This window comes from Petromyzon marinus, chromosome 9 (genome assembly GCF_048934315.1).
Source record: "Petromyzon marinus isolate PM22_M1 ecotype Great Lakes invasive population chromosome 9, UKy_Petmar_22M1.pri1.0, whole genome shotgun sequence".
Classification (NCBI taxonomy): domain Eukaryota; kingdom Metazoa; phylum Chordata; class Hyperoartia; order Petromyzontiformes; family Petromyzontidae; genus Petromyzon; species Petromyzon marinus.
The window spans coordinates 4,429,293-4,448,337 of NC_133675.1; the positions used below are offsets into that span (position 1 = coordinate 4,429,293).

The window sequence follows — 19,045 nt, forward strand, 5'->3', positions numbered from 1 at the left end:
CCCAAAACATTTACAAATTTGAGTACGACGTTTCACTGGGGATGACAACCAGCTTCATCAGGCGATTAGCCAGAATTGTAAAGAAATGCTCCCGCTTCAGTCTTAAAACGAGCAATGGTGATGTCATCACTGTGAGCTTCATCACGTGCGAAGACCAGAGAGGGGTTAACGTCGTCATAGAAGTAACAATGGATCATGATAATCTGAGACTATGCAGTACCTACGATTGGTTGGGATAATATTGGTCACAAAAGTTGGCAAATTCGGACCGTGACCTCGGCAGTGCATTAATAGATGCTCGCAAACTGCACTTGCCCCAGCTGTCTGATAAAGGCTACGTGGGGGGATCTTTGTCTGTGTTTGCGTGTGGCAGAGTCTCCGCGGCACGCCGTGTTTTGCCTGCTGCGTCTCGGCTCCGAGATCGTCGACACGGAGATGGTCCTGGTCGACCGCTCCGTCACGGACGTGTGCTTCGAGGCTCCCGCCGTCTTGTAAGTCGCCCCACCCCACTCTCGCAAAGCCACGTGTACCCCTAGCACAAGATCCACGTGTGCACCCCCGGCAAATATTTGCAACCCCCCAATGAACCTACAAATACCACACGTTTCCCCCATCACGGTTCCTATTCTGATCATATCTCCATTCGAGTTGACGACGTCCACTTCGCCCGGGTGACGGGTCTTGGTTGTGACGAAGGTGACGCGAGGAACTTCCGGCCGGGTGGAGAGCCACCGCGATGAGAGAGTACCGCCTCCCGCCCCACCGTCGTAACAGTCGGCCGTGATCAATCCGCTGGCAATATAAAGGCCTCCCCTGAGGTCTCCGCCGCCGCCTCTCGGTTTTCCTGCGATCCGTCGCGAGACTATTCCATCGCTCCGTCCCCCCTGGCCGGGACGATGCCCCTCGGGTGCGTTCCATTTCGTCGAGGTCCCGTTCCGCCGTTTTTTTGTTTTTCTTCCGCGCTGGGATCCAGGCTCACGGCCGTCGCAGCAGCGCCTCGAACGAGGCGGTTGCTTTTGTTCCCGCTCTGAGCTCAGCGGCCTGATCTGGGAGAAAAAATAAATATTCCTTGGCTTGAGACGGCGGGGAAAAATGAAATCTCGCGCCGACGCCCGATCCTCACACGTGTTCAATCAAATCTCGTGGGAATAACTCGAGCGCCTCCCCCCGCCACCCTCACCAGGGACGAAAACCTACGCTAAACATTAATACTCTCAAAATGAAAAGCACGTTGCTCGATATTAAAATGTACTTTTTATTTTACCACAAGAGAGGAGAAGAGTTGGTATTTTTTTAAGCGCCTGCACAGCGATATTTATAGTTGCACGAGATGAAAGGGAGAGGCCGGCTTTGCCGCGCGAGTGAGCGAGTGAGCGTGTGTGTGCGACACGTGTGCAGCGGTAAGCGTCGTGCGCTAACGAACCCGGCGACCCGAGTTCGTTTCCCGCTCACGGCCGCGCCAACATCAGTGACGATTATCTAAACCGGTACCTGGGCCTCCCCCCAGGTCGACTCAGCCTCAAATTAGTATCTTGTGCGGTGTGTAAACATCGCCATCGGGGAGTGGCGTGGTGCTGGCCACCCTCTTCTCCGCTGTGCCAGCCTTCATAGTCGCTCGCTAACAGCACTTGCCACCAAAAGTCTCTTGAGGTTATCCAGGGGATCCTTGTATTTGACACAAGTGTGGCCAGTATTGCCACGCTAGAAGCCGTGGTGCATTCGGGGGACAATTTTGCGGCAATAGCCGTCAGAATTTTGTCACGGGAAACGCATTTAGAGCGAGCAACGATGGCAACTTGGTATGGCAATGGCATCGAGGAGACAAGCGTCTGGTGGTCTGATTGGAAGCTGCCATCCCAGTTGCCCACCAGGGGCAGCAGCGATCAGATTTAGTAATCTTTTACAAACAGAAAAAGGGTGGAGCAACCATTGCCGTTGATGATGATTGCTGGCAATTAATTTCCTAAAATGTCCTCTTTTTTTCGTGCGGTTAACCGCCAATTCTTTCCGGGGTAATGTGGTGGGGGCAGGAGTGGGGTGGCGGACTGGCCCGGATAAAACAGGAAAAAAAAACGGACAAAACATAAAGAGTGTGTGTTGTTTAATCTACAAAACAATGGGGTGAAGTCATCTGTTGACATTGTAATCGCTTTGTAATCGGTGTTTACGTCGGCACTGACCCCCGACGAGTGAGGAGCAGCTCACAGTTAAAACATCTTACTCAACGGCACGAATCGGCCCAAGGGTTCATTGAGAATCAAGTGCAACGTTACGAATGATCACAACTAATTTGACATTGCACCCATCTATATTCTTGTTTCTTTCGGTAAAGTCACGTAGAAGGGAAACAATACAATAATAAAAATATGATTTTATTGTTTCCCTTCTACGTGCCCAAGAATATGAATCCCTGCAGTCACGAAAGCTTTAAATCAAAATATTGCACCCATCTGTCCGTCTGGCCATCTGTCCGTCGCGTGCAGCCGCGAGGCGAGCCCCGCGTTCCGCCTGCGCGTGGAGGTCTACAGCTGCTGCGCCGCCGAAGAGTCGTGCCGAGTGGGAGGCGGCGCGGCCGGCACCCAGGTGGGGCCCAGGGGTCTCGCCGGGCGGATCAGCGGCTCGCTGGGCCGCTCGGCCGGGCGCAGGGCCCGGGCCGCCCTGGACACGTCGCCTCGGGGGGACGCGGGAGCCTCCGGCACCGCCGCCGCTACCTCGCCGCCCGTCACCACCGTGGTCAGGTGAGGCCATCGCTACCGGGACGGGTGCTAGCCCCCTTGCACCCCACCAACCGTGCCCACTCTTTACTCATCACAAGTCGAGCATACGGAACCGCGTGAACTCCAAAACGCTTTTTTGCGTGTGTTAGTTTGTTGTCCTTCCGCCGCACCTCCGATTAGCACGGTTGGCTACGTACGGTGTGGAAGAAGTTCAACGTGCGTACGGACGTGAAGCCAGAGCATTCTGAACTGGTGCAAAAAACAAATCTGAAAGCGGTCCGAGCCAGAGAACTCATCACGACTGGCGGAGCCTGCGATGCCTGTGCAGCTGCGACTTGAGCCGTCCCGTTCACGCAGGAGCCAGGCAACTTGCGTGCGGCTCTTGAAGGACCGCTTTCGCGCATTGCGACTCTACGTAGTCTTGGCTCTTTCGGTAAAGTCACCACGTAGAAGGGAAACAATAAAATAAAAAAATACATGTTTTTATTATGTTATCTTTTTATTATTTTATTGTTTTCCCTTCTACGTGGTGACTTTACCGAAAGAAACAAGAATATGAATCCCTGCAGTCACGAAAGCTTTAAATCAAAATGTATTGGCTCTTTGTTATTTTTGTTGCCGACCCATATGCCTTGATGAGTTGTTGCTTATAAAATCGAAAACTTAGGCTCACGGTACACGCAAAAAGAATCGATTCTTGAGTTGAGTCGCGACCACGAATCGCGACAACTCACGGAATCGCTGCTGGGACGATGACCCCAATGCCCAATTGAGCAGAGAAACAATTTTAAGTTCGACAAAGCCCGAGGCTTAATCCTCGATTAACACCTCGTCGCCAACCTGCGTCACGAGAACGATTCATCGAGATGGAAAAACAAAATTATTTTTGTTATCTTTCTGTTTTTTTTTTGTCTTCCGTCTCTCTCAGCGGGCCCAAGTATCAGCTCCTCGCTCACACCTCCCTCACCCTGGACGACGTCCAGGACGGCTTCCGCACGCACGACCTCACCATCACGGCCACAGGTGAGCGCCCTCCCTCACGTCGCTCCCCAACCTCCCACGCACCGCCATCCCGTCCGCCTTCATCCAGTGCCGGATTATTGTAGCAGCAAAAGTAGCTGCTACACGTGTAGTAGCTGCAGCTACACGTGTAGTAGCTACTACATATATAGTAGTTACTACACGTGTAGTAGCTACCCCGCACTTTCAAGGGCCCCGCGCTAAACGCTTTAAAGCTATCAATTCCGGTTCAGTGATTCTGCACTAGCTCTATCGCTACAGTACTACACCGCCTTCAACTTTTACGAACGACTGGGTGTTTAAGGTTAGCGATTTGTCGTATTGTTCGGCTGTATAGCAAATGAAAAAAATACATTTATTTTACCATGCGAGTTATAAATGAGCGTTTTAATATTTATGCGCGGTTTTTATTTATTTATTTAGAAGCCCCTTTATAACAAACACAACGGGCCCCGCCAACTAGCTTCATCCGGCGCTGCCTTCATTCCCTCGGTCACGCGGCCCGCCTGCTCGCACGCTGCCACTGACAGGGCGCTAACTCAGGTCACCACAAGGCCAGGGGGCCGGCGACGGCGGCGAGGGGCCGATGGGAAATGCGAAGCGGAGAGCAGCGAGCGGCCTTGACGATGCGTGGGTTTCCTTTGAAGTGCAGAAAACTTGGTTCGTCGTCGTCCTCGTCGTCCTCGTCCTCGTCGATGTCCCGAAGTTAATCAAATGTCCACGGTCATAAACACAGAGATATGAGCCCAGCAGCGGTGGTTACAGTGGCGCTGGCTGAGGTGGAGGAGGGGGGTCGGTGTGGCTGGCGGCGCAGGAGGGCGGCGGGTCACGCCACGGCGAGTGTGGCGTCAGAAACGCGCCAGGCTGTTACGCTCGCTCCGTCTCTTGTTACCGATGGGGGGGTTGGCTGTAGGGGTGGGCGGTGTGGGGGGGGGGGGCGCTGGCTGGCGAGTCGTCTCACACGGACAGAACTCCCTCCCCAGTGCACCAGTCCCCAGCCTCCCTCTCCGCGTGCGAGCGTGCGAGCGTGCGAGCGAGCAGCGTCTGACTCTCGCGGAGCTCGGGTTAAGAAGAGAGACGCCGCCGACTTCATCTCGACGATATTCCGTCACCAGGTTGCGTCAAACGTTCACCATCGGCAGTGGTCGGTCCTCTGCCGCTGGATGGCGATGGCTTCCCACGGACCGTCGCCCATCTCTCACAATCCCACGATACAATAATCTACCAGACACCCGCGCGCAAGCCGATGTCGACGCTCCGTCTCTCCGTCGGACCGTCGGACATGCCCTCCAGCGCGTTTCTACCCCCGCCACCTCCGTCTTGACTGCCATTCCACCGTCATTATCGTACATCGTCCCTTCTCGCAACTCACTACGTCTCACAATCTCCAGCACTCGTCTCAAGAGTCGCAACGACGTCTTTGCGATTGGCACTACAAAGTGCACATTAGGATTTTTTTCCCCACCCAATTTAAAGAGCACTGCGTCCTGTTATATACATTTTTTTTTTTGCCGAAGCTGGAAAAAGTATCCGCGCAGTCTGGGGTTTCGCAAGGCTTGACGCTGCTGCTCTTTGCTGCTGCTGCTGCTGCTGAATCCTAAATCTGTTTGGGATTTGTTGGTGCGCCGTTATTGGGGTTTTCGGCGGGTGAGCGCCAGAACCTCCCGCGCGTCTCGCTCTCTCCTCACCACAGAACGCCTGCAACCCAGAGAAGGGCCTCTTCCTGCCGGCCCCGCCAAGGGGTCGCGACCCCCGTGGGGGTTGTAGGGGGCGGGGGTTGAATGGGTTGTGGCGAATGATGATGATATCATCGGGTCTTTGGGAGAATACGAGTCCCGTTCAGTTGTTCCCATGACAATTAAACATTCTCGGTCGACGCATAATGATTTACTACCCCAACCCCACCAACCACCTCCACCCCGAGATTCAATTACTCGACGAGATTTGAGAGAGTTGCAGTATCGATTTTAGTCTCACCCGTGTCGCTTCTCGTTTTGTTACCCTCTTGTTTCCAAACGTAAGCTTTAGCAAAACATGTTAGAGGTGCAGCCCTGCAATTCCCTGCTCACACCACTGCTGTAGCGGAAAGGCCTCCACTACAGGGAGCTCGAGAGAGAGATCCCCTGTAGAGGGTGTCTTTGGCCTACTCTTCCACGCTGTCCAGGCGTCTTGGAATTTTAGAAGGGTTTGGATTACCCACGCTCTCTGGGGCGGGGGGGTGGGGGGTAGGGGGTAACCCACACTCTCAATAGAATTCCTACAAACATTAACTAATCGACTCTGAAGCCCAGAATTCACTGCAAGGATGTCGCGGGCAAGAGAATGGATTTTAACGGACGAGCGGATGTGCCGTTACGTGCGGGGGGTGCGTGGACGGGCAGCGGGGGGGGCACTATGGGGGATGTGGGAGCTTGTGCGATGAGGAGTTAGGCGAAGGATTTGAGTCGCTTCTGCCTCGGACAGAGAGCGCTGCCTCGTTACCTCGATGAGCTTCCGCCCGGCTTCAACGGGACATTTCATTCCGCTGGAGTGAGATTGAAATGTCAAACATCAAATGCGTTGGCACGGCAGCGGCTTATAATTATTTGATCAAAGCTGCTCTTGAAGTGTACGGGCCCCCTTGTGTTATTTGATTATTTATTTGTCACGCTTATTGACCCGGGGGAAGCCTCGCTGACTCTCAAGACTCATTTTCGGGAGGGTGCTGTCAAGTATATTTTTTTTCTTTTGCGGTTGGAGGGGGGGAGGTCGATGCTGCTGCCGTGTGTAAATCCCAATTGAGTAACGTGCAGGTAATCTTTCAGCGTTGGAATGTTTTGTGCAGCACCAGTTACATCGGGGGTGCGTGTGTGTGTGTGGGTTTAGCGCTACGCTGCAAACCCTGCCGCCCAAGTTCGATTCCTGGCTCACGGCCAACACCAGTGACCATTATCTGAACCGGTCACGGGCCACCTCTAGGTCGACTCAGCCTCAAATTTGTACCTGGTGCGATGTGTAAACGTCACCACTGGGGAGACAAAGGCGGCCAGGAGTGGTGTTGGGCCCCCACCCCCTCGTGTACCGTGCCGGCCTTCATAGGCGCTCAATAACAGCACTTGCCCCAACAGTCTGTTACAGGCTATACGGGGGATCTTTGTTTAGTTATGCCCAAGCAGCTTCTGTTTGGCCATATAGAGGGGGCTAAATGGGCGTGACACGGGCTGGTACAGGAGGATGTGGAGCTGAGTAGATTTGCCAATGACCGGTGTCAAGATCGGCCTTCATGGACGAGGCTCGTGAAGAACGCTCCTGGAGAGTTGGAGGCAATTGCCCTCCAACAACAACGGAGGGCAGAGTAGCTGATGCTCGCAACGAGCGCGGAGGCAGGTAGCTAAAATGCAGAAAGTTGACAGGAGGGGAACAAAGCTGGTGCATCTGCCAGTCATCTCAGTCAGTCAACCCATGGCACCTGAGTATGTCCCGTGACCTCCAGCACAGCGAGCCTTCAACACTTCACATGACCTCAAGGTGCACCTGGCCTGGCACAGGCGCCATGGTGACGTCACCGCCACTTAGTGGCGAATGGCGACAGTTTGTGTTGTTTAGCCGTGGGAGGAAACTGGAGAACTCTGAGAAAACTCGCGCACAACAGGCGGAGAAAACACAAACGCCATCACGTGGAAGGAAACCGCTATGTGGACGGATCCCATCACGTGGACAGAATCCATCACGTGTGACTTAGTTCAATGTGAAACTCATTACCCTGCATCCTACATCGTGTTTATTGGACAAAATGACGAACCTCCCCTGGAACCACTTCCTGCTCCGTTGTGGGCGCACAAGACCTGAGGACATTTTCACAATTCTGGCAACTGCTTGACGATGCTGGTTGTAACTAACAGAGAAGCATCCGTACCCAATTGTTAACTACTTACTGGATTGCGCTCCAACAACAACCCAACCGGTCCTGCTGAAGCAGTAACACCTGGCACGTTTATTCATCACGTGACAACTTATCCATTGGCCGTGTCAGGTGGTAGAAGGGTTCAGGGGCGGAGCCAGGATTTTCAGCCCGGGGTAACATTCAACAAATTTTAATTTCAAGAATGATTAGAGAGTCAGGCTGTTGAACTAGACGCCATCGGTTGGCGACACACTCTGACAATGCAGTTGCACGGAGTCCGCCAGACCGAGTGTCGTACACTTATATGCAAGAATGTTTCAGATTTTCGATTTTTTATTTTTTTTCGGGGGTGACAATTGTCTACCCTGTCACCCCCCTGGCTCCGCCCCTGGAAGGGTTCATGACACACATTTCACTCCCGTGATCTGACCCACATGTTACCAATGCTTCGAGCGAGTAGGGCGCCATGGTGGAGAGTTGTTAACTACCTCGCCTGATATGCAGGAGGTCGGGGGTTCCATCCCGACCCTGACACCTGCATATTTGGAGTTTGCGTGTCTCCCTCTACGTGGTCACGTAGATTTTTCTCTGGGTGCTTCGGGTTTTCTCTCCACATTTAGAATCAACATGCATTTACAGGATTTGGCTGCTATAAATTTCCACAGGATGAGCCACTTCGTTGAGCTATCATTTGTGGCCAGGTCGCTTCTGAAAAAGAGCTATATAGTTCAGTGGGTCTTACCTTTGTAAAATAATAAAAAATAGTTCCGTTTAACTTAAATAGTTTTAAAAGCATACACTGAACTATTTGCCATACGAAAATAAATTGTAATCCCATTCATTGAAATTCAGGGAACAAAATAATGAATAGGATTGTTATTGGGGATCACAAATGAGGGACGTGGTGGTGATGATGATGATGATAACGGATTGGCGATGAAGGAAAGCCATCAAAGTTGGAAGCAGCTTTAAGGATTTTGGACATCCGACCCACATCCGTCTGGTGACGCAAGCCATGATGTAACCGCAGCCTTCGTTTTTCAATTGTTCGGTTTGCAAACACCCACTCGTTTCACTAGGAGCAAAGGGGCGTTTGTAGCCTGAGGCATGAGTCACAGCCACCGCATGAGTCGCTCTCATTCCATCTCATCTCTCTGTCATTCCCTCTCATCTCTCTCTCATTCCATCTCATCTCTCTCTCTAATTCCATCTCATCTCATCTCTCTCATTCCATCTCATCTATCTCTCTCATTCCATCTCATCTCTCTCTCTCATTCCATCTCATCTCTCTCTCATTCCATCTCATCTCTTTCTCTCATTCCATCTCATCTCTCTCTCTCATTCCATCTCATCCCTCTCTCTCATTCCATCTCATCTCTCTCTCATTCCATCTCATCTCTCTCTCATTCCATCTCATCTCTCTCTCTCATTCCATCTCATCTCTCTCATTCCATCTCATCTCTCTCTCATTCAATCTCATCTCTCTCTCATTCCATCTAATCTCTCTCTGTCATTCCATCTAATTTCTCTCTCATTCCATCTCATCTCTCTCTCATTCCCTCTCATCTCTCTCTCATTCCCTCTCATCTCTCTCTCATTTCATCTCATCTCTCTCTAATTCCATCTCATCTCATCTCTCATTCCATCTCATCTATCTCTCTCATTCCATCTCATCTCTCTCTCTCTCATTCCATCTCATCTCTTTCTCTCATTCCATCTCATCTCTCATTCCATCTCATCTCTCTCTCATTCCATCTCATCTCTCTCTCATTCCATCTCATCTCTCTCTCTCATTCCATCTCATCTCTTTCTCTCATTCCATCTCATCTCTCTCTCATTCCCTCTCATCTCTCTCTCATTCCATCTAATCTCTCTCTCTCATTCCATCTAATTTCTCTCTCATTCCATCTCATCTCTCTCTCATTCCCTCTCATCTCTCTCTCTAATTCCATCTCATCTCTCTCTCACTTCCGCACTCCCTACGCTCCTCTTTGTTCCTCTCTCTTACCCCCCCCCCCATCTCTCTCTCTCTCTCTTACCCCTGACCTTCTCTCTCTCTGTCTTACCCCTGACCTTGTCTCTCTCTTACCCCTGACCTTGTCTCTCTCTCTCTTACCCCTGACCTTCTCTCTCTCTCTTACTCCTGACCTTGTCTCTCTCTTACCCCTGACCTTGTCTCTCTTACCCCTGACCTTGTCTCTCTCTCTCTCTTACCCCTGACCGTGTCTCTCTCTCTCTTACCCCTGACCTTGTCTCTCTCTCTTACCCCTGACCTTGTCTCTCTCTCTCTTACCCCTGACCTTGTCTCTCTCTCTTACCCCTGACCTTCTCTCTTACCCCTGACTTCGTCTCTCTCTTACCCCTGACCTTGTCTCTCTTACCCCTGACCGTGTCTCTCTCTCTCTCTTACCCCTGACCTTGTCTCTCTCTCTTACCCGTGACCTTGTCTCTCTCTCTCTTACCCCTGACCTTGTCTCTCTCTCTTACCCCTGACCTTGTCTCTCTCTCTCTCTTACCCCTGACCTTGTCTCTCTCTCTCTCTCTCTTACCCCTGACCTTGTCTCTCTCTCTCTCTTACCCGTGACCTTCTCTCTCTCTCTCTTACCCCTGACCTTGTCTCTCTCTCTCTTACCCCTGACCTTGTCTCTCTCTTTTACCCCTGACCTTGTCTCTCTCTCTTACCCCTGACCTTGTCTCTCTCTCTCTCTTACCCCTGACCTTGTCTCTCTCTCTTACCCCTGACTTTCTCTCTCTCTCTCTCTTACCCCTGACCTTGTCTCTCTCTTACCCCTGACTTTGTCTCTCTCTTACCCCTGACCTTGTCTCTCTCTTACCCCTGACCTTGTCTCTCTTACCCCTGACCTTGTCTCTCTCTCTTACCCCTGACCTTGTCTCTCTCTCTTACCCCTGACCTTGTCTCTCTCTCTTACCCCTGACGTTGTCTCTCTCTCTCTCACCCCTGACCTTGTCTCTCTCTCTCACCCCTGACTTTGTCTCTCTCTCTCTCTCTTACCCCTGACTTTGTCTCTCTCTTACCCCTGACCTTGTCTCTCTCTCTCTCACCCCTGACCTTGTCTCTCTCTCTCTCACCCCTGACTTTGTCTCTCTCTCTCTCTTACCCCTGACTTTGTCTCTCTCTCTTACCCCTGACCTTGTCTCTCTTACCCCTGACCTTGTCTCTCTCTCTCTTACCCCTGACTTTGTCTCTCTCTCTTACCCCTGACCTTGTCTCTCTTACCCCTGACCTTCTCTCTCTCTCTCACCCCTGACTTTGTCTCTCTCTCTCTCTTACCCCTGATTTTGTCTCTCTTTCTCTCTCTCTCTTACCCCTGACTTTGTCTCTCCGCCTCTGCCGCCGTCCTCTCTCATCGTTTCCCTTTTTTTACCCAATTATACGAAACATTTATTTCAGTTTTTTTTCTTTCCATCATGCTGTGTTGACCCCCCCCAATCCCCCAACTCCTCACCTCACCCGACCCCGCTATGTGTCTCTTAGCTACAATATAAGAGTGGTGGTGCTGTGAAGCTGGTGACCCAAGTTCCATCCTCAGCCACTACTAAAGCCGGTGTTGAATGAGACCTGAACCGGTCTTGGGTACCCCCCCCTCCCTCCACCTCTTTCACCAACCCACACTGACCGGTGTGGTGAACATTGCCTGTCACTGACAACCGAGTTCAAATCCTGGTTGGGCCGGGGGGGGTGGGGGTGTTGACTCGATGAGCTTCCGCTCATCATCATGCCACTGGAGTCAATAAAATAGATACCAGTTTGTGGGGATATGAACAGTGATTGTCCTACAGAGAGGCTCACCCCTGCCATAGCGGTTAGCAAATTCCACTACTGGTTCAGGGCTGTAAACGGGAGATGTGCACCGATGCCTCATCGCTCATCCCATCTGAGCTGATGACATCACGTTGAACTTTCTATGTATGTTGAACTTCTTTCGCACCATACGTAGGCAACCGTGCTAGGTGCGGGGGAAGGACAACAAACTAAACACAAAAGCAGTTTTAAAGAAAATAGTTTTCAATTTAGATTTAAAAGTGCACAGCTCCGGTGGCTTCATAATCCCGGAAGGAAGAGCGTTCCAGACGGCCGCAGAAGCGCATCTGAAAGCGCGCGATTGCAGTGACCATCACCGTTTGATGGCCAGCAGCCAAAAGTCGCTGCTGCGAAAATGAGCAGAGTTGGTGCTTCTAGACCTTGTTCGCTGCGCTCTGCGCAGGGCCGCCCCCCACGCAGCTGGAATGGAACGTCCCGCGCGGCTGCGACGCGCGGGAGCGTCCCACGTCATGGCAATGGGAGGGGGGACGCCAGGCGCGGGAGAGCGGGAGAGTGATCGGGGCGCTCGTAACGTCTTCAACCCCCTCTCTGCGTCTCTCTCTGTGCCGCGACAGAGGAGTGCTCCTTCTGGCTACCGCTCTACGGGAGCATCTGCTGCCGCCTCGTGGCCCAGCCGCTGTGCATGACCGACGTGCGGATGTCGGGTTCCCTCACGCTCCAGGTTCGTTCTCGCGTCCTCCCCGCGCCCGTCGCTCTCGACCCTTGCCGCGACGGCGCCGGCGTTCTCGGGAACGGTTCCTCACCGGCGGCGTCACCGCCAGTCGCAGCCTCACGTCAGCGGCGAAAACGTCGACGACTGATCCCGTTCTGTTCCTGCGCACGGTGGCAGAAGCGAGATGCTCGGGAGCTAAATGCCCGCTTGTCAGAGTCAGTCTTTATTTAGACCGGGGGAATCCAATGATTCCGATAAGAAACCCAATGGAGGAATCTGATGAGTTATGAAGCTCTTTTTTTTTTACAGATATCCAGTATGGCCGGATCTGCTGCTGGCCACAACGAGAGGGCTTCAGCAGAGAGAGAGAGAGTTTGCGTCGTTATGTGCTGTTCCTTCTCCTCCGTTGAAGGAGTGCAGAGGACAGTGGTTTACTCCATCGAGTCCATAGTTTGGGTTGCATGGCCACAATCGTAGTATTGTGGCTTATCTTTAATGTATCTCTGTGGGTCTCTTTGTCGCTATGTTATGTGTCTCTATGGGTTTATCATATGCTCCATAGTTTCGCTTGCATGGCCCCAATTGCAGCACTGTGGCTTGTCATCGCACAACGATGACTGCACTAATTAGTCCACAGCAAGAGAGAGACTGGTCTACAGTTGTCTCTGATGCAGCTGTTTTTTTCTCTCATTTTTATTTGCTTTGTCGCTGAAGTTAAATGTATTTATATTATTGGTTCTTTCGGTAAAGTCACGTAGAAGGGAAACAATAAAATAATAAAAATATCAAACAATAAAATTTTTACGACGTTTCGACTGCAACACAAGCAATCATCATCACACCTGATGATGATCACACCTGATGATGATTGCTTGTGTTGCAGTCGAAACGTCGTGAGAATTTTATTGTTTTATATTTTTATTATTTTATTGTTTCCCTTCTACGTGACTTTACCGAAAGAACCAAGAATATGAATCCCTGCAGTCACGAAAGCTTTAAATCAAAATTTAAATGTATTTGTTGAGATCGTTTTATTTTGGTGACTGAGATCGATCACTCATGCAAATGAGACCTGGCCTCTTGAGTTCCTACCTCCGATTATCACGGGTGGCTACATATGGTGTGAAAGAAGTTCAACTTACATACCTGTTTCAACAAAATAAACCTAAAGCTTGAAACTGCTGCCTGAAGGGACGGCCACACTTTCAGCTCTCTTGAGTTGGTGGTCTACGCAAGGCTGACAGTATTATACAAACAATGTGGTGGTCACATGACATGCACGCAAGGCATGATGGGAGTCGTGCTGTGCAGCTGTTTGCGAGCAGCACGCCTGCGCGTGCTGTCATGGCAGTATCGCTGCGTCGAGCAACTTCTTATCGATTCAAGCACAGGCTCGAGACTGTTTTCTCGCTTGGTTAGGGATGCCAACTTTGAGGTACAGAAGGCTATCTCACAATAGTGGAAGAGGGGAGAAGCTCACGTTCATGCATCGTTACGATTACGCAACCGACAAAAACCGGGAAGATGGACAGATATCCCAGGAGAGGTACCGCAAACAGCGAACGCCCCGGGGAAAACCAGAACAGGTGGCAACCCTGACTGGAGCCGCAGTTAAGCAACCGTGGCACCGCATCGACGAGCCGTCGGGAAGGCCGCTGGTTGTGACGCGTTCTCTCTCCCCCCGGGCCGTGACCAACGCAGCAGCAGCAGCAGCAGGGCCCCTCCGCTGAGTGCCCCCTCACGCCACTCCACGCCGCACTCAGGGCCGGCGCTCTCTCAGCCTACGCGAGCCGGACGACGCTGGACGAGGGCCGGGCGCCGCTGCTCAGCATCGCCATCACCAAGGCAAGCAGCCGCGGAGTCGCGCGGCCATCGGTTGGACCCGCGGGGCGGGCAGACGCTTGAACGTCGTCACACTGCAGCTAACAGGGGAGACGTTTGAGTGGAATGCTACGCCAAACGGTGGACATTCCACCCGCTCGTCCACCCGCTCATATACCCATTCACCCACCCGCTCAACTATCCACTCGTTTGACCATTCAGCCATTCACCTGCTCGCTCAACCGTCCGCTCAATCAGTCGCCCATTCTCTCACCCACTCCACGCGCTCGCTCACTCGCCCACTCACCCACCCACTCATCCGTTCACCCTCTCACCCACTCGCCTAACCACTCACTCGCCCGCCCGCAGGAGACGCGTCTGCGTGTCCTGGAGCGGGACGCCTCGCGGCACCGCGGGCCGGGCTTCACCGTCACCAACGTGGAGGCGGGGGCGGGGCGCACGCACGCCCTCACCACGCCGAGCCCCGGCGACGCGCACCGCTGGCTCGAGGCGCTGTGGCAGCACCAGCTGGACACCGGTGAGCCGACGACACTCGCCGTGCCGCTCGCACCGCCTCCTCTCGTTTGTGTCGTCTGGTCCGGTCGTTCACGATCCCCGTGCCCCACCCCCCCTCCCAACCCCTCCCCCCCCCCTCTCCTGCCGTGTCACTCACAGAGTCGTGGAGGCAGTGCTGCAGCAGCCTCATGAAGATCGACGCCTCGGCACTGAGGAAGCAGCCGTCGTTCGGGGGCCACAGGGGAATCTCTCTCTACGAGCAGATGCGTGAGTACAGCACGTGGTGTGAGAGCACAGCACGTGGTGTGAGGGCACAGCACGTGGTGTGAGAGTACAGCACGTGGTGTGAGAGCACAGCACGTGGTGTGAGAGTACAGCACGTGGTGTGAGAGTACAGCACGTGGTGTGAGAGCACAGCACGTGGTGTGAGAGCACAGCACGTGGTGTGAGAGCACAGCACGTGGTGTGAGAGCACAGCACGTGGTGTGAGAGCACAGCACGTGGTGTGAGGGCACAGCACGTGGTGTGAGAGCACAGCACGTGGTGTGAGAGTACAGCACGTGGTGTGAGAGCACAGCACGTGGTGTGAGAGCACAGCACGTGGTGTGAGGGCACAGCACGTGGTGTGAGAGTACAGCACGTGGTGTGAGGGCACAGCACGTGGTGTGAGAGTACAGCACGTGGTGTGAGAGTACAGCACGTGGTGTGAGGGCACAGCACGTGGTGTGAGAGTACAGCACGTGGTGTGAGAGCACAGCACGTGGTGTGAGAGTACAGCACGTGGTGTGAGGGCACAGCACGTGGTGTGAGAGCACAGCACGTGGTGTGAGAGTACAGCACGTGGTGTGAGAGCACAGCACGTGGTGTGAGAGCACAGCACGTGGTGTGAGGGCACAGCACGTGGTGTGAGAGTACAGCACGTGGTGTGAGGGCACAGCACGTGGTGTGAGAGTACAGCACGTGGTGTGAGAGTACAGCACGTGGTGTGAGGGCACAGCACGTGGTGTGAGAGTACAGCACGTGGTGTGAGAGCACAGCACGTGGTGTGAGAGTACAGGTGCGCGAGTACAGGGGCGCGAGTACAGATGAGCGAGGACAGTCTCACGGGCCCCCAAGATTGCTCGCGAGCCCGTATGGCCCTCCGTCCCCGCATGGTAGCACAGCTGAGCTAATCTTCAGTCAGCACCTTGACAAAAACGACGACGAGCCCCAGGGGCAGCCAAGGTGGCACACCCGAGAACCCAGGGGGCAGTGAGGGGTCCCACAGCATCCTCGAGCCAATGCTCGCGCAATTACCTGCGACGAACGATTGCCCCGTTACTCGCATTCACGTGAACATGTCTTCTCTGAAATGGAAGCATTGCTGAGAATACTGCCAACCGGCCCTTTGTTTCCGTCGCTCAAACATACCGATGGTATTGACTCTGTCGGTTGTTTACGTACACAGATACAATTCCGTTGATGGTCGAAATGTAAGCGTTCGCACGCATACCGGTGTTGAAAGAACATGCGCAAAAATGTTGTCCGTAGGAATCGACCTCCCCGAGATCCCAGCGGAAAGCAGGAGCGACCCGGAGACTCAGGCGGACGAGGGGGCGGCACCGAGCACCAGCGGCAGCTCCCACAATGCCCTGCGGCGCCCGCCAAGCAGGGGGCGGTACTTCCTGCCGGCGCCGTCGGCGGCTCCGGCGGCGGCGGATTACGACAGCTCGACGTCCGACAGCGACACAAGCAGCCCGGCGCTCCGGTCCAAGAAGCGCCGGGCGCCACCGCCACCGCCGGGCGGCCCGGTAGACGAGACGGCGAGCGCCGACGACGCGGAGCCCGTGTGGAGGCCACGCTCCATGTCGCTGGACCCCAAGCTGGTGAGTGGACCGCAACGCCCGGGGGGCGCCGCGCCGGCGCGCCGCGACGGAAAGGGCGCCATCGACGCGACGGCGGCGGCGGAAGAAGAAGAAGGAGGCGAAGCCGCCGCCGCCGGCGGCGCCGGCCGTCGTCACCACGCTTCGTCGGGCAGCACCGCTTCCAGCGTCGGCAGTACCGCATCCAGCACGAGCAGCGGCGTCGGCAGCAGCAGCAGCGGCGGTGGAAGCTCGGCGAGCGAGGCCGCGCTCGCGGAGACGGACAAGGGATCGGACGACGGACAGAGCGGAGACCGGCGCCGCTCAGCTCTGGCGAGCACCGATCGAGGAGCCGCGCCGTGGCGCCGGCGGGACGAAAAGTCCGAGCCGGATTCCGCGAACCGGAGCGGGATGATTGACGCGTTTGGCAATGGCGGGCGCGGAACGCGGTGCCTGCAGACACCGGTGTGAGCGCGGCCGAGCCGGGACGCTCCGTTTCAGCTTCGTTTTCATTTTGTGTTTTGAGCCGCTCTGAGTTGCTGGTACAATGACGGTTTGTGACGTAGTTTTGTTTTCGCGCTGAATAATTCACGTAAACCACTCGGGAGGGGTGTAATGATTAAATCGCCTGATCGAATCGATTGCTAGTCTAGCGTGGAATCGCGAGTGCAAGAATCGTCTGATTCTGATAGGTGTATGCAGTGCTGTGACGCGGTGTGCAAGCAATGCTACCACTACGTAGGGTTCTCAGTCGCATACATAAATAACCAAGCCTAGATCGAGTTGTGACTATTCATCGAATCGGAAGAGGGCGACTCGTTACATCCCAACCACTTAGCGTTGTCGCGTTTTCGTGAAGATCAAGTTCTAATTGGTTATCGTGATTATTATTGTTGTTCTTGTTTTTGGGTACTTGATAATGAAGCACGCTAGCCTGCAACAGAGTGCGTTCTTTGTGATTCGTGATCGGTTGCATCATTATCGGTGTGTCAGTTGAGCTCATCACAATACAGCATTATTATTACCACTTCATTACCTTTATTTATCGTCGACATGCAATGGATTCCTGTAGACTGAACGGTTCACTAGGTGCTAAGACAATAACTTACGATTAATATATATTTTTTTATATACGATTAGACCAATCCTATCGAATCACCGGAGCCAACGTGGGTTGAGCCTGGGCAAGCGCTCGTTCGGGTGACCCGTCGCGCACTCTCGGTTGTCACAGGCTGCCCTACGTTGCGGGCAGCACCGCGCAATTCCACCCCTCTGCTTCCACGGTCTGTGCTCCCCGCCTTCACCAACCCCCCCCCAACCCCCCACTTTGGCCAGCGCAGTGAAGTGCGGTCAAACAACCCCCACGACCGACACGGTGTGGCGGGAAGGAGGCCTTCGTCCAGCGGAGGATTGACGAAAAGAGAGCGGCACATGCAGATATTGTTTTTGCTTGTTGGAATAAAGAGAGTGCCATGAGCAATTGCACAACAACAACAACCGCCATTCACCACTAAGTGGCGGTGACGTCACCACGACGCTTGTGCCAGGACATGTGCACCTTGAGGCCAATTGCACGCACACGAGGAGACACACACACACACACATTGGCACACGGACGGACGTCCGCTCGTGACATTTACCCCCTGCATGAGCAGGCCCCATAAATCCCATTAGAAGCGAGATTTACGTGACCGCAGAAGAACTGCCGAGTATTGTTTTCACGTGTCGCGCCCGAAACGGGAACCGAATTCGGTTCCTGAAGTGCGTAGAACGAAACGTCGGACATCGCGCCGAGCAACCCATGCGACGCGACCCCACAAACGCCAACGGAGAGAGCGGCCGTAGGTTGGTTCGTCGTCGCGTCAACTTCACAACGTGTCTGGTCGCGCTCCGTGAATGCTTTTAACGCTTTCCCTAGCAGGGGAAGCACAAAAGCCGAAAACGTCAGATTCACAATTTCAACGAAAGGGCCCGGGACTCATCGTAACGCCCCGGGCGCCCGGTCTCCCCTCCGTTGGTGGTGGTGGTGATGCAGACGTCGGTGGGTTACATAAAAAATATATATAAATGGGATCAAAACGAACGTTCATCAATGACGCGCGAATCACTCTTAACAAAACTCATCTCTGTTGGCACCCCTGAGCCAGTGGTGGAAATTCCACATTCCTACGGTGGGAGCCCCCTCCCCCCGAGTCTGTTAAGTGTCTGTGTTGTGTCCAATTTAAATAATGCGGTGTTAAGCTCTGGAGAGTAAACGGTTAAATATGCAGTAAAGTCTTTTCGCTTTCCAGTGTTTTTAGTTTAAAAAAAAACGAGACGTGATGTTGGCTGCACGTGTGGGCGCGGTACGGATTTGGCAATAAAGTTTAAGGGTGCAGGATGAGCGCGCGTGCTGGGTGTGGAGTTTTGCGCGCGGTTCCGAATTTCGTTACGATTGCACCACGACGTCGTGTGCGTCCAGGAGCATCGCCCTGTTACAGGGCGATGCTCGCGGAAGCATACTTCACAGAACTGCGTTTTTGAGATCCCTTCAAGCGAGAACTGCGTTTTTGAGATCCCTTCAAGCGACCGTTATTCTGAAACGTGCACACTTCGGGCGCACGTGTGCTTTCCCACGTGCCCTACTGCATCGAGACGTGGCATTCAAACCAATCCAATGTTTGAAAATTCTTAGAACCGAAATTAGTCCGATTTGAATCTTCATCGTACGGCCGATGCTGATGTATGGCAACAGCGGTGTAGCTGTGCACG

General features: G+C 53.6%; 1 protein-coding gene across 3 annotated transcripts in view; it reads left to right on the plus strand.

Moving 5' to 3' along the window:
• The window catches only part of RTKN (rhotekin), a 48,378-nt gene extending 29,701 nt beyond the window's left edge, over nt 1-18,677 (plus strand). For 2 of the 3 annotated variants that reach the window (XM_032950801.2, XM_032950804.2), the window contains exons 5-12: nt 374-491; nt 2,484-2,738; nt 3,646-3,740; nt 12,019-12,125; nt 13,818-13,961; nt 14,307-14,475; nt 14,613-14,720; nt 15,984-18,677. In XM_032950801.2, the coding sequence (XP_032806692.2) occupies nt 374-491; nt 2,484-2,738; nt 3,646-3,740; nt 12,019-12,125; nt 13,818-13,961; nt 14,307-14,475; nt 14,613-14,720; nt 15,984-16,765 (1,778 nt within the window). In that variant the 3' untranslated portion in view covers nt 16,766-18,677. The remainder of the gene's footprint in view (nt 1-373; nt 492-2,483; nt 2,739-3,645; nt 3,741-12,018; nt 12,126-13,817; nt 13,962-14,306; nt 14,476-14,612; nt 14,721-15,983) is intronic. The other variant, XM_032950803.2, reaches the window with a different exon arrangement.
• Nucleotides 18,678-19,045: the final 368 nt, after the last annotated feature.